This window comes from Acomys russatus, chromosome 13 (genome assembly GCF_903995435.1).
Source record: "Acomys russatus chromosome 13, mAcoRus1.1, whole genome shotgun sequence".
In the NCBI taxonomy this organism is placed as follows: Eukaryota; Metazoa; Chordata; class Mammalia; order Rodentia; family Muridae; genus Acomys; species Acomys russatus.
The window spans coordinates 6,244,054-6,260,176 of record NC_067149.1 but is presented as its reverse complement, the minus strand read 5'-3'; the positions used below and the strand labels follow the sequence as shown (position 1 = coordinate 6,260,176).

The 16,123-nt window shown below is 40.2% G+C and overlaps 2 protein-coding genes across 3 annotated transcripts in view; both read left to right on the top strand.

Annotated features, from left to right (window-relative positions):
- Positions 1-16,123, top strand: part of Ctnna2 (catenin alpha 2) — a 1,128,304-nt gene that overhangs the window by 986,028 nt on the left and 126,153 nt on the right. The gene's annotated exons all lie outside the window — the stretch shown is intronic.
- LOC127197049 (ubiquitin carboxyl-terminal hydrolase isozyme L3-like) lies at positions 14,838-15,584 on the top strand. Its single transcript, XM_051154756.1, has one exon. The coding sequence runs from the start codon at positions 14,838-14,840 to the stop codon at positions 15,528-15,530; it is 693 nt and encodes a 230-aa protein (XP_051010713.1). The 3' UTR covers positions 15,531-15,584.

Below are 16,123 nucleotides of genomic sequence, written 5' to 3'. Positions count from 1 at the left end.
TGCATCCTGAAGTTTGGATATGTCAAATTGTATAGATATGCTTCGCTGCTGAATTTCTGCCTTGAATGGTTTTACCTGCTGATTGTATTTAATAGATATTTAGGATTGGTCTTCAATTACCAGCAATAATGATAACCTGTATAAAATATTTTTGTATTTCATAAAACCACAAGTGAAACATTTATCTATTAAATGAAACACTCATGCTATGGTATCTGAGCTGTGAGTAAATGTTATTGAATTTGGAGCAAAACTTGATCTCTAAAATTGAATCTATAGATGATTTTTGTTAATGATTTTCAAAACCACTAGGCAGCCTAGTGTTTGGGTTCTTACCTTAGCTCTCTAAACCTACTATCTTTTTACTATCTAGTTATAAGTGATAAACTTATCCTGATATCTTTTTACTTATGCTCACAGATAATTGAGTAGTAAAGACATTTACTTACTCCCACATAGTTAAGGATAGATACTCAGCTGTCGTGTGTGTGTGTGTGTGTGTGTGTGTGTGTGTGTATGTGTGTGTGTGTGTGTATTTTCTTCATTTTCCCCTGCATCATAAACCATCTGTTACTACTTAGGAGAAAGATGGATACCAGAGTTAGTAAGATTTGATGGAGGTAAAAGAAAATATAATAGAAATGCCTGCAATTTGTGCTCTGTCTTTAACTTTGTCCCTGTCTATCTGTCCTCTCTCTGTGATATTCATTCTCATACCATGAAGCATTAGAGGTGCCAGGGAGGCATGGGCAAGAAGGTATAAGAAATATTCTGTTCAGGAAAGCAGATGATCACTGTCACATTCTAGAATTATGTTTAAAAAAAAAACATAATGCTCTTCCTGTATCCATAATAAACATAGAAACATGTCACCAAATCTAGACTTGAACAAGTAAGAAGGTCTTTGATTGGTAGCCAGGGTGGCTTTGTTTCCTGATTTGGTCCACAGTTTAGCAGAAAGAACATCAGAAAGAACTCCCACTTACAGGTCTCTAGGTAGATGTTCTCTAAATCCCCTTCCAACCTTAACTCATGAGTCATTTTTTTAAATGCCTCTGAATTGTAGAAGTATTGGGAACAGGCTTGTCACTCCCCAGCAGGTGGTCTGACCACAGCTCTGAGCTTTAGATAATAATAGTCTGGAAATGATTCATTGACCTGCTCTGTCCTGACCTCCCCTGGACTCTGTGTCCCAGAAAGTTTCAAAATTATTCAAAGGCTGACTTGCTGGGTTGGTAATGTTTCCTTAGAGTGTAGGGAACAACTAAGGGCTTGTATGTTCCCTCTCCTACTAAAGCAGCTCTCAGCAAAGTTGTCTTAGAATAATGGCTGTGACTTTATTTAAACAGCTAAGGCTTAACTACTCATTGGATACATATGATGGCTATTTTTGGTTGTCAACTTGACTACATCTGAAGTTAGCTAAAATCCAAGTTGCTGGGTATGCCCATGAAGCATCTTTCTCAATTAAATCATTGGAAGTGGGAAGACCCATTTTTTAAAATTTTTTATTATTAATCCCATCCCTTGTATCCTCCCATTCTTCCCTCCTTCCCCTTTTCCCCTTATTCCCCTCCCCTATGACTGTTCCTGAGGGGGATTACCTCCCCCTGTATATGCTCATAGGGTATCAAGTCACACTTGAGTGGAGAGTGGGATATGACTTTCTCATGTACTCTGGTGCCTCACATTTGACCATGTCCCCTGGAGGGGGAGACCTGGTGGCACTCAGAGGAAGGACAGCAGGTTCCAGGAAGACCCATTTTTAGTCTAGATCTTTTGCAAAGGAAAGGTCCACCTCTACTCTAGGCCACACTTTCTGGTATATATAAAGTGCATAGAAGAAAGATGCTTTTACTCTTTTCCTTATTGTCTTCACTCTCACTGACATGTTCATTCCTTCTAGAACATTAGAATCTACTTTTTAGGATTTTTGCATATACTGATACATCCAGTCTTGTGTACTGAAGAAGTATTGGGTTCTCTGTCTTTGTGTCAGTAGTCAGAGGTTGTTGAGCCAGACTACAGCTTCTAAGGCACTCTACTAGGTCCCATATAATAATATTATATTATATATTTAATTAAGTATATATAATATTTATTTATACTTAATTCTTTCAGTTCTTTTCTCCTAGAGGTCCCTGGCTAATACAATACAAACCCATAAAAGAGAAATGTCTTCACTTGGAGCAAATAACATCCTCGAAACCAAGCTTTGGAACAATGTGTGTTGCACAACCTAGGAGACTGGTCATGTCTGCCACTCTTTATCCATCAAGTTCACTGCCTTTTCTAGGCTAGAATCTAACCATAGAGTTCTTATACTTGTGCTGAGAAGCTGGCACCTGACTTACCAATGTCTCCCCTAGTGGTGAGATTTGAATGCTTAGTTCCCAGTTGGCCCTATTTAGGAGGTTCAGGAGGTATGGCCTTTATGGATAAACTATGTGACTAGGAGAAGTTTTGATAGTTTAAAGACTTGGGGCATTCCTGGTTTACTCTCTATAGTTTGTGCTTGTGAATCAGGATATGAGTCCTTAGTTTTCTGCCATTGCAACTATGCCTTCTGCCTACTGCCTTTCCTCTGCCATCACGAACAGCAATCCTGCAGAATTCTAAGTCCAAAGAAACAATTCCTTCTATAAGTTGCCTTGGTCATATCTTTATCACAGCAGTAGAAAAGGGAGTAATATAGAATTTTCATTTCCCACATTTATGAAACTGTCCCTTGTGTTTACCCCACTCCTGTCATCTATCATGTACCAGGAAGGCTATTAAAACAGAAATATGAGGTGTGAGACACAAAAGTGTGTTTTGCAAACCTGTGGACTGAAAACTACTAAGTGAACTTTTAATCCTCTTATCCATATTTACAAAGTAACAGAATCAATATATGTATATTAGAGGGAAGAGAGTTTTTAGATAACTGTTGATATGGTGTTATACCACTTGTCTTTAGTCAAGAGAAATGAATATACCACCTCTATGAAAGACACTTTGATGTTAAAGGTACCAGAGTTTTTCTAAACCCTGAGTAAGATATATATATAATCATTCCAACGATGTCAATATACTAATTTCCATAATCTGTGATTGTATTATTTTTTTTGTCAAAGGGAATTAAATTACAAGTAAAATTTAAGTTGCTGCTCATATGAGTTTAAGGTGAGATAAGTTTGGCTTTATATAGTCATTCCAAATGTGGCTGCAAAGCTTCTTATAAGTGAAGGAGCAAGATTAATGAGAGATTCAGAGCAATGAAATAGCAGGAAGATTTGACTGACCACTGGTGGGTTTGTACATAGAAGGATCAACATGCTGAAAAAATGAGCAGCCACTAGAAGCCAGAGAAGGAGAGGAAGCCTTGGAGTTCCAGAAAGGAACAGAGACTTGTGACCTTCAGAAATGTAAGGTAATGGTTTGATGATATTTCAAGCCACTAATTCTGTTTCTTGAAGAAGAAATGGGAAACTCATGCACATGGTAACTAAATTGGCAGTAGACTACTTCAGACTAGTCATAGCAGAGGGGTAAATTGGTCTAGGGTGTTAAGTAAGCGAAAATAGTAGGACTGATAATGGAAGTATGTCTCTATTTTAATATATATTTATATACAACTTCATATAATTATTCATCTAACATTTAAATTATGAAATTGTGTTATCTGTTTCCTTTTGTTCTGGAAATTCCACACTAAGCACACTTGGTGGCTGTGTTTGTGCCAAGTGCCTTGGTTGTAAAGTGAGATCAAGAACAAGTTACAGAGATGCTAACCCTTGCCATGGCCTTAATCAATGTAGAATATTGGTTCCAGCAAGAAGATAGGCTACTCCAGTGATCCTCAGCTATTCTCAAACATCTGAAAAGTAGGAAGCTCAAAAGACTGGTCTTGAAGTGTTTTGTGGCCCTGTTTATTTTCAGACAGGGTCTCTTATAGCTGAGGCTTGTCCTGGGCACACTATACAGTTGAGCTTTTGAACTCTCTATCTTCTTCCTTAACAAGTGCTATAATTATAGTGCCTATTAGCAGGCCTAGATTGCACTGGTCTTGTGCAGTAAGTTGGGGTGCATTTGAGGGGACATTGTAATGGATAAAGCTAGAGAGCCGGGTGGGCATGGGCAATGGAGGACCAAGATGATGGTTAAAGCAGATTATTCTATCCTGATAATCAGGGAACACTGATCATATTGAACTAGGATAGTAGGAAGAGGATGAGAAAAGAAATTACTAGAGATACTTTGCAGATATAGGTGCCAGGACCTGCCTAAGCTCTAAGTAAGATGTTGGCCTTCTGTTCTGTGTAAATAAGAGACTAGGCTTGTCATTAGGTAGGAAAGAAACTGGGCAGAGGACAGAAAGACAGCAACATCTGTGGTGATTGTATAGCAGTTGTTGGAGAGCTTTCCAACTAACTCAGTAAATCACATCAAGAGAACAAAAATCCCAGGGCTAGAGATGCAGTACAGTGATTAAGAACATTAGTTGCTCTTGTGGAGAACCTGGGATCAGTTCCTTGTAGCCACATGGTGGTTGACAACCCTTCATAATTCCAGTTCCATAGGATCCTAAACCTCTTTTGATCTCCCAGGGACCTATATATGTAAGTACACATTCACGCACATATAAGTTAAATAAATATAGGGAAACTTAATTCGGTAGGAGCTTCCTAAAATATATACATATATGAAGGTGATATAAATGAAGCGGCCAAATAATGGAGCGATAGAGCCCCAGCTGGACATCTCATCACCAAATGCATAACTGATTAAGTTCTTGGCCAAAGGAGTTCTATGAGAATCCCCAAACAACCTGGCTGTTGCCAAGTCTACTGCTTGTTCTCCACCATCTAACACTAAGGACCTATTACTGAAGACAACACCTACACAATTCACTGAACATAGAGAACTATCACCCCTGTGGACTAGTGTTCTTTGTACTGAGGGGTACTGTGCATGCTACCAAAGGAGAAAGGTAAACACTAACGCAGCAACAAACCCTTTGATCTACAAGGGTGTCCTGCGTGCAAGATATGCTAGGTCAATGGCAGTACAAACCTATTGGAGTCATCAACAAGTATCTGATTTGACTTAAGACCCACTTCTCCAGGTGGAACCAATACCTAACACTGCATGCATGACCAAGCATGGGGATTTTATAGGCCAGGGACCTAGGGGAAAGTCAAATTGTACTGTTCAGCCGAGGGAATATTGCAATGAAATGACTCCTAACAACATTCTTGCTCATTCATCATCAGAGAAACTTCCTCTTGCAGCAGATGAGAACAAATAGAGACCCATAGTCAGATAATAGCCAGAGATTGAGAGACCTTAGGACACACAGCCTTAAAATAGAATGTCTTCATCAAATCACTCCCCTCATGGCTCAGGGAAACCTGAGGAAGCAGAAGCAAAAAAAAAAAAAAAAAAAAAAAAAAAAAAAAAAAGTATAAGATCCAGAGTGGATTGAGGACAGCAAGGAAACAAGGCTTTCTAAACAAAACAGTGCCAACTCACAAATGAACTCACTGAGACTATATGGCGGCATGTACCGGCCTACACTGGACTGCACAAGATGGGATTCTAGAGCTGAAAGGAGAAATGACAAATGCCTCCACCCCTAGGCCAGACGCAAATGGACATTTGGTTTTCACTAATGTTGTATCCCTGAGGAAACGAAGTACTCTCAAGAATAGGCGGCATGCCCAGCAGTAGATGGGCCAACAGGAAACAAACTCAACAACTCAACGTTGTTGGAGGTTACTTGCTTCATAATGTCACGTCAGGGCTTTAACTTTTTAAACTTTTTATATTTTCTTATTTTTATTTATTTTTTTACTCTACAAGTTCTTCACAACAATATTGTAGTTTCTGGCATTGTATTTTTCTGGAATTTCTGAAAGTGGGAACAATAGGTCTCTGTGTCTATAACTGTTTCTTGTGCCTTTTGGTGGGGGCTCTGCTTGTTTTGTCTTATTTTGGTGTGTTTTATTTTTATTTTATCTTATTTTCTTTTATTATTAAAAAACAGTACAAATTCTGGGTCAGAAATTTGGATGACAAATGTGTCAAAATGAGTACCTCATAGTGGCAACATTATTTTAAAATGGAGTGCTGAGAATCTCTTCTATCAGTGAGAAGTATTTTTTTTTTAACATTAAAACAAAACACAGGAAGCCATTATGACTATCAAAAAAAATGTGGAACTGGAGAGAAAAGAATTCAGGCATTGGTAAGGGTGGAAAGGAAAGCTAAAGCGTTAACAAAGACTGAGTATACATAAGGTAGATCTCAGTGAGTGGAGAGAGACAAGTTACCAATCAAAATGGACATATAAATATGAGCTTTAAATTGAAAGCACAAGAGCTGACACTCTAGGTGAATGACTAGAGAGCTGGGATAAAAGTGAAAGGAAGAAAATGCTAGTGATTTTGGTGGTAATGGCAGGCTTGTGTGAAAAGAAAGTTATAAGGTTGAAGATGGAAAGGGGAAGACAGGTATTGGCATTTCCTATTGCTGGAGTTTAGCTTAAGTGGCAGTGTCTACATTCTCCCAGTACCTATTTATTATACTTTACTTCTAGCAGAGAGAGGGTGTGGGCTCTACAGTGCGTACCCATCCTGCCCTGAAGGTATAAAGTTGTGCACCCAGCAAGGCCAGCAGTTTTCGCGCTGCAAGGCTTGACGTCAGTTTTATCCACAGAATCACCGCTCAGGCAAAGGTTAGTATGGGAGAGGGATGGGGTGGACCACGTTTTTCTAAAGCACAAGGCAGAAGTGGAGAGGTGGGTGAGCTCTTCAGAGGGGGCAATAGCTTTAACTTTGAACTATGAGCTACTACGTGATTTCAGAATACGAGGAGGAGCATGTTGGCCCAAGTGAGGTCAGCTGGGAGAAAGCTCCTTGGATTTTGTGGGCTTAAACTTGAAGTTTAGTTAAGCCGTAAGAGGAAGGAGGGGGATTATGAAAGAGAAAAGAATCACAGGATGGACTGTAGCACTGAGAGCTGTATCCTGCCACTGGCTGTTTGTGCAGACTGCAGGAAAGATGGCCTTCAAGCAATTAGCTGGCTTAGGCAGGAGAGCACTGCTGTGGGACTCAGAGTAAGGCTGTGTCTATGTGGTGATAGGGGATGTAAATTTCATGCCAGGAATACAGCCCCCCACAAGAACAAGTCATCAGCCACATTATACTATCTTCTCCCCATTCAGTTAGTAGATGATTATTTTCTTTTTCAGAACGTTGTAACTCTATACACAGACTTTTATTCTCCAAGTCATCTTCCACATGTTTTAGATGTATTTTCTATCTTATGCATGTGTCCATCTGTTGATAGTCTGTTTAAAGCTAGACTCTTGCTTGAAAGGGCAAATGTCATCTCCTCGAAGCCCTTCACCTCCATCCACATCCCCTGCTGATTTCATTCCTACATCATATCCAGCTACTGTCACTCTCCGGGTACCTCTGGCTGTTGGCTCACACCATTCTGCTCCCATAGAAGACTCTGCTGTGTCTTCATTTTTTTTTTTTTTTTTTTTTTTTACTGTTGCTACTGTCTCCCTTATTTTAAGGTTTATTTCCCTGTAAGATTTAGGAGTTACAAGTTTGCAACTTTTCCTAAAAAACATCTTCCCACTCAATTCTCTTGTAAAAAAAAATAAATAAATAACCTCTCCCCATGCCATGTTCTCATTCCTGACAGAAAAGGCTTCTATGGCAAAACGTCTTGTATTTGAGTTCATTTGCTTCCTAGTGCCTTAGTTCACCAAATGAGCTTTTAGTGACTTAAAGGAAAACATTGTGTCTTTGTTCAATTTGATGTCCAGAGTTGAGTAAAGTGATGAATTTTGTTAGGGAGTGGGTGAGAGCATAAAGCAGAAACAAGCTATGTCCTTTCCTTAGCTTTTCTGCTTGACTCTGTGTTGGGGCAAGGCTAGCAACCTGGCTAATTTTAGGGTACCTTTGCTCTGTCCTTTCTCCTTACCCAGAGCGCATATGAAAACTTTAAAGCCACTCTACTCAGGCAAACTTTTGCCAACAGACCTCACTCATATAGGAAAATTATTAACCCTTATATTCTGAAATCATACAACATGTGGTGCAGAGTTCATCTAATGGTTGTGGGTTAAAAGTTTTTTTGTGCTTTGGAGGCTGGAAAGAAGGAACACATACCTTCTCTTAGAGAGGGCTTGAGTTACCTTCCCAGCATTCCCAGTGGGTGACTGACACACGTAGGTAGCTCCAGCTCCAGGGGATGGCACACTTTCTTCTGCCCTATTTGGGCACCTGCACTCAAGTGTTCATGCCCAAATACAGACTCACACAGGCACATATAATTAAAATCTTCAGAAAAGCGTTGTTCCTATACAAGAGCCAGTGGAAGGAAACCTGCCAGGGGTGTTTTAAAGCTTTCCTCCTTGGTTTGAAGATCCCTTTCCTCACCCTGGAACACCTTTATTGACTGAAGGGTCTGAGTGAATTCATTGTGTCCCCCGAGTTACCCTGACCTGTTGCTGAAATCCAGTAAGATAATACATCCTTGAAGACACTCTTTAAGGCCTGAATTGGCCAATGCCTCTTTGAATAAGAATGGATTCTTGCCAATCTCTCTATCTTCCTTGACCCTGAAGGAAGGAGGAAATCATTTGACACCACGGTCAAGGGCATTGATTCTGAATTTGGCTGAACATAGCATCTCATGGCCCCAAATGGAGTCAAGCAAACATGAGTTTTTAATCTCCCCTTTGTAGCCTTCTCTCTAACCTTATTATCAAATTGCCAGTATTACTTTCTCTGTTGTGCTAGATTGCCCCATGGAAAGTATGCTGATGCAAAGTGCTTTGCTCTAGCTGGAATCAATTCCCTCCATCACGTAAACTTTAAGCTTTCCCTAAGCCTTTATTGTTTTATCTTATTCATTTATTTGGTTATATGTGTGTGGGCTGTAGAGATTAAACCTGTAACCTCACTAAGTGATATTCATGGTGAAGATTTTATTTTGAGACAAGGTCTTGGTATGTTGCTTAGACTGGCCTTGAATTCCCCATAAAACCTTGGTGAGTGCCAACCTTGAGGATTGTCTCACCTCCTCAGCCTCCCAAGTAGAGAGGAGATTACAGGGCTATGCCATCACGGCTGGTTCTCTTAAGCATTTCAGGGAACAGTGGCTCTGGCATCATCTGGAAAAGTTTCCTTGTTAGTGCTTCAGTCTCTCTAAGGAAGATGAGTGTTGTGTCCAATGGACACATGTCTTGAGCCTGGAGCAGGCTCCAGATTTACACTCTGACTCTCTCTTTTTTACTGTGTTATTTGGCCAGGCTGTTTACCCATTCTTGGCATCTGCTTCATTATCTGTAAAATGGGGAAATATGTAACAGTAAAGAGTGAGTGTGGAGGAGAAACTACAGAAGGTTATTTAAGGTTATTTGGAGTTAGGCTTCTAGAGTTCAACACTGACTTTTCTTGTTTTTACTTTATTTAAAAATTATTTTTTATTTTTGGTTGTGTGTGTCATATGTGTGCATGTGCATATAGGACATTTGTGTAGGTGCATGTGTGTACAGGTGCATGTGCACTTGAAGTCACATGCATGTAGTTATCCCAAAGTAGATATTATGTCTTCCTTCATCACTTTTCTCTTTATTTATTGAGACAGCATCTTTCATTGAATCAGGAGTTTGCCAATGCAGGTAGTCCCAGAGAACCACCTATCTCTGCCTTCCCTCATTCTGGGATTATAGCCAGCTGCCACCTCTATCCAGAGGCATTAAGATGGCTTATTGGCATCTGAGACCCCAAGCTTGTGCTGTGCCAAGCCCTTTGTATACTTAACCACCCCCTAGCCCCAAACCTGACTTTTTATTATTCTGCTGTGATGTTGGAAAAGATGCTGGTTTTTGTGCCTCTTAGATCTTTTAACTATAAAATAAGAATGGTAATATAAGCCTCCACTTTGTAGGGGTTTGTGCAAGTTTGAGAAAAAATACTCTTTTGAAGTGCTGGACTCCTAGCACTATTATAGCCCAACTCTGGTATAAGTGGAGATGTTGTGAGGATGGAATGGAGTGATAACTTTGAAAGTGTATTAAGCACTGCACAAGTGTCTACGACTCCTTTGAAACTCAATTTCTCTGCTTACCCAAGACAAAAGCTATATTATTTTTCCTGTATCTTCTCCTCTTGCCATTTATTTATAATTTTTATTTGAATTTTTGGGGAAATAAATAATGGTCATAGTATATGCACATATCTACATTTCAGTGTAAATAATCTGAAAGCAATATGAACAACTTGGTTTTTTACCACTCTGAAATGCTCAGAAAAGCATGCTTTCCATGTTAAATCACAGGGCCTGAATCTTACCAAAGTATTCGTGAGTGATGATAGTAATTAGGTAGGCCTCTCTAAATTAAAAATGTTGGTAAAACTTGCAAACTGCTTACTCTTATAGAATCAGGTGAGTTGTTGACATGACGAATATGTTTAAAGAAGAAAGTAAAGTACATAATTTTAGACAGGGGAAACTCTCATGGATGGACATTTAACAGTGGGTCTCATTTGGTGCCATTTGTCAAGGAAAGAAATCAGGATTGGTCTGTGGGTATAACTCAGAGCTGCATGAAAGAGGGCTGAGTTAAAATGCAGTTATCTGGGCCTCATCTTCAGAATGTATCATTCAAAAGCCCAGGGAAGGGGTCTGGGAGTTTGCACTCCAGTAAGTTCTTAGGTAAAGCTTATTGAGTTAGGCCAGTTTTGTCTGAAATTACAAGATCATATTCATGCCTGGGGAACCTTTCTGGAAATAGGCCCATTACAGATCTACAGAATTAAGACCTCCGGCCAGCATGCAAACTCACTCAGCAGACCTGCTGGTTTTTTACAGTGGAGGATCTTATTAATTGGGTAGACATGAATAGACATCTATTCACTCAAGTTAGAAAATTAAGGACAGACCAAAGTACAATTATAGCAAAATCCAACTTGGTGAACCAGTGAATTTTATTGGGCTGGCTTGTAAAACAGGGATGGGTGATTGGTTATGTATAGGCTTGTGAATGACACCCAGATAGCTGCATCACCACAAATTCTTATCCTATCCTGGTTGAACACCTTGTGAAAATTGCATCATGATGCTCCATTTGCAGTTAACCTCCTTATATGTCCTGTCATCTCCCAAGGTTACTTTTAAAGCCAGTGTGTAATAGGCCAAATGAAATTTATGGAGTTGCAGGCAAGAGTCCTGGTGACCCTACTTTCCCTTCTTCTACTGGGGAGTGTCAATACCATCATTTCACTTGTTAAAGAAGCTACCATGTATCCACTCAGAAAGTTGTTATGGTTACCTGGCCACTGTGTTCTGTACTCTCTGATGGCAGTGGGGTGAACTTCCTCTCTTTGGAGCAAAAAGACCATCCTGTGCCATAGGTTGAACTTAGAAAGTAGTAGAAAACAGAAGTCACTTCCAGGGCCTCTCCCCAGCTAAGTCCTATGAGAGATGATGGTGGTTGATGAAGGGTTAAAAAAAAAAAGCTGAAAAGAAAGTAAGACATCTTTTTACTTGGAAATGTTCTAATGGAGTTTAGAGCAAATTCAGATTAAATGTAGAATAAGACATTTCTCTGCCAGTGCTTCATATTAGCATTCTCTGGGGAGCTTCAAAGTATCCAATAATACTGGACCTTAGAGTGGTTTTTCTAAAGCTGCTCAGGAGTTTTCAGTGCATAGCTAAACATACAGAGCACCAAAAATAGAAAGACATAGAATCTGATCTCAATTTTGCAGCAAATTAGCTGTACAACCAAGGGAGTATTTCCTGGTGTCTTTTGGATAGATTCCTCTTTGTTAAATGGAGGTGTATGTATAGCTCCCAAGAAATGGAAGATGAGCCTGATTGGATCAGTGCTAAGGTTCTTGGCTTTGTGTGTATGACTCTGTCATCTGAGAGAAATAATAACATTATCTATGGATGTACACGACCCACATTAAAATCCCCAGTGTTAATACTTGGACATCTATTGTTTTTCATTTAGCTCCCTGGATTAGTAGAGTGTACATGAGCTGCTCCATGACTTACTATAGACAGTGTCAAATTGTTTGCTGAAAATAACAGACTAGGCTTCGAAATGTCAGACAGACATCCTCTGTCAAATGACTTTTCTCACCATGTAGTTAACTGCAGTAGTGACTCACTTAATTATAAGAACAGCAACTAATCTTCCATGGAACACTCAGTGTTTGATATCTTACAAGCATCCTCATCAAGAGACTTAGACTCACTATGCCCATTTTATTTAGGAGGGCATGACAGCATCGAGAGAATACTTTCCCAAATGGCAGTGTTGTCTGCTTTTACATCTCAGGCATTATGCTCAGACTTAAAATTGTGACACCAGTGACATCATTGGGAATTATTGTGGAACAGAACTGGGATTCCAGGTTTTTAACAACTTCAGTCCATGCCTTTGAGGTTAGCTTGTTTCATTTTGTCTCTGTCTCTCTCTGTCTCTCTGTCTCAGTCAGTCTGTCTGTCTGTCTGTCTGTCTCTCTCTCTCCCTCCCTCCCTCCCTCTCTCTCTCTCTCTCTCTCTCTCTCTCTCTCTGTGTGTGTGTGTGTGTGTATGTGTGTGTGTGTGTGTGTGTGTGTGTTGACCAGATGAGAGCACTGTCTCTTCCTCAATTGTTTTTCACCTTACATTTTAAGATAAGGTCTCTCACTGAACTTCAAATTCCTCATTGACTAGACTGACTGACCTGAAAGCCTCAGGAATTTTCTTGTCTCTGCCTCCACAGCATTGGGATTTTAGGCAAATGCTGTTACATTCTGCTTTTACATGGTTTCTGGGGAGCCACATTTGAGTCCTCCTTTTTGCATGGCAACAACTTTACCAACAGAGCCATCTCTTTGACTCAGTGCGTTGAGTTGCCAGGTTCTACCTGAATCTCACACAGAAAAGCTAATCCAGGCTCCATTCTTGTAAACTATTACAAATCTTATGGTCCCTACACATATAAAGTGTAATGCTATTTTCTTCTAAGTGGATCCATGGGATATTTTGGCCATATTCTAGAGATAGCACCTCTAAATGAAATTGTGCATGAATTCTCTGTGAATACCTTTAAAAGTCTTCTTTGGGCTCTTTTCCAACTTCATAGCTCTTTAGTCACTGAAAGAGCTTATGTTTGTGCACAAACTTTATCTGGTAAAATCATGGATGGTGATATCAAGCTTTGGTAAATATCAATAAGGCCACGAGCATGCAGAGATGAGAGATACTTGAACATTTCCAGTGATGAGACTGAGGAAGGGGTGAGCACAGAAAGTGTTGATCAGAGATAGCAGCTATCAGAAGGACTGGCGTGCTCAGGGTTACCCTGATGGGGACTTCAGTATCCCTCATATTTTAGGATATCATCATAATTCTGGTGGCAGAAAATTTGTCGCTGTTAGGCGTTAACAATTTTTTGCCCGTACACATCAGGTAGCATATAATTTTTCAGTATGTGTTTTAGCCACTCATTAAAAGGGGTAGGGCATTCTTAGCTTGAAGAATATATATTTTCACAACTCATGACCAAATTTTCCCATTTAAACATAAAATAATGCTGATGAGAAAATCATCTATAAGTATATAATATAGTTTATTATAGTAAAAGGATAAGAATGAAACAATTTAAAATTTTATGTAGGCTTCTAGGAGTGTCAAAATGATCTTCAGAATTATCACTTAACTCTGATGATTCTCAAACACTTTTTAGGCCCCGCCCCATGCATGCTCACAAACTATGCTCTATAAACTTCCACCCCACGAGAGAACCTATTTGAGGTAAAAGCTTATGGTTAATTAAATAAGCAGCTTACATGGAAAGCACAAAGCTAAACAGGAGCAAGATGCACAGAATTCCCCTATTACTCACACCTTTCTGGGAATATTAGTCAGAATGCCATTTTTAGCTTTATATCACTGAGCAAATTGAAAGGCCAAACCAAATGGCCATTCAGTTAGATGACAGATTCGGCTAGAAGAAGAAAGAAAGAAGGGAAATGAATAAATAAAGACCTCGTGAGGATGAAAGCAAAGCAATTTTATTGTAGGAAGTTGCTAAACTGAGGCACATTTGAAGGGCATCATGGGCTGGAACTGATTCTATGTGCATTAGTGACAAGAATAACCTTGGCTGTGAGTTTGCACATACTTTCCAAAGTACAGCTGCTCATTCCATCTAGACCTGGTGATGGTCTCCCAAGAGTCAAAGACTGAAGCCAGCATGCATCTGTGACCATGCCTGGCCATAGCTCTGGACTCTGATGGTTACATCTGCTGCCCAGTGAGGCAGAGGTAACCCTTTGGAGGTCACCTTGGAGGGAAAAAGGATTTCACTGCTTCACTCCTTTCCAAGAGGGTTCCCAAGTTGCTGTGAACTAACTCTGCTGTCTTCTGTCTGGGCACTGCTCTGTGACCCTGTCTCTGGTCACTTTGGCAATGTTTTGAATTTCAACACTGAGCAAAACACTGGTATATTTATAGGTTTTTGTTTGGGACATGTGATTCAAATAAATAAAAGATGCTGAGCATTCAATAAGGTTTTTGTCTTCTGAGAGATTTGTGAAAGTGTTAAGTTTAACAGTGGAACCAGGAGGCCTCACCTCACAATAGTCCAGTGGCAGGAAGGGTTGGTGGCCACAGCAGATGTGATGAATAGTTGAGTGTGCCTGCTGTGTGAATTATGTTATCCAGGTAAAAGAATTCAGGTGACTGAAAGCAGAGAACTTGAAATAGAAAACAGGAAGCGGGAAACGGCCACGGTGGCGGCAGTGGTGGCAGTGGTAGCTGGCGGAGCAATCATGGAGGGTCAGTGCTGGCTGCCACTGGAGGCCAACCTCAAGGTCACCAACCAGTTTCTCAAACAATTAGACTTGCACCCTAACTGGCAGTTTGTTGATGTGTACGGTACGGAGCCTGAGCTTCTGAGCATGGTGCCGAGACCCGTCTGCGCAGTGCTACTCCTCTTCTCCATCACAGAGACGTATGAGATGTTCAGAACAGAAAAAGAAGAAAAAATAAAATCTCAAGGACAAGATGTTACATCGTCAGTATATTTTATGAAGCAAACCATCAGCAATGCCTGTGGAACGATTGGCCTAATCCATGCCATTGCGAACAACAAAGCCAAGATGCTCTTTGAATCTGAACCAACATTGAAAAAGTTCCTGGAGGTGTTTGTGTCAATGAGCCCTGAAGAAAGAGCAAAATACCTGGAGAACTATGATGCTGTTCGGGTTACTCATGAAACCAGTGCACATGAAGGTCAGACTGGGTCTCCAAGTATAGATGAAAAAGTAGATCTTCATTTTATTGCATTAGTTCATTTAGATGGGCACCTCTATGAATTAGATGGACGGAAACCGTTTCCAATTAACCATGGGGAAACTAGTGACGGCACATTATTAGAGGATGCCATAGAAGTTTGCATGAAGTTCATGGAACGTGACCCCGATGAGTTAAGATTTAATGCAATTGCTCTCTCGACAGCATAGCATCTTGACAGAAACACCACATACTGTATTATTTGCAACAAAAGTTAAATTTCTGATGCCGTAACTAACTCAAAACTCTTAATATTTTAATTAACTTGACTGATTAAACTTTATGTGAATAAACTCTGACTTAAAAAAAAAACAGGAAGCAAGTGTAGGAAGGCAGGTGTTGACAAAATCACTAGGAAGAATGTCAGCACCTGGGAAATGACTTCTGGGGACATCCTTGTGATAGCTCTGCCGTTCTGTCATGGCTTCCCTTTACCCGTGTAATGCCCCTGAAATGGAGACTAAATAGAGTTCTCTGATGTCACCCCTGGATAATGGAGGGACACAGGCATTCCGCTGGTCTGGAAATGTGTGGGCTTGCTCCTAGGGAAGTGATACGGAAAGGGGGAACTATACCTTGCACCCAGATTCCAACTGGGGTCACCAAAAGGAGATCTGAAACACCTTGAGTGAACTTGAAGAAGGCAGGAGAGCGGACCTGAAATAAAGGCAGAGAGAGTAAAGTGGTAAGTAGAGCTGTTTGGAAGCATGAGCTATGGGGATACAATTCGCATATAGATGCAATTCTAGTGGGAGTACGGAGA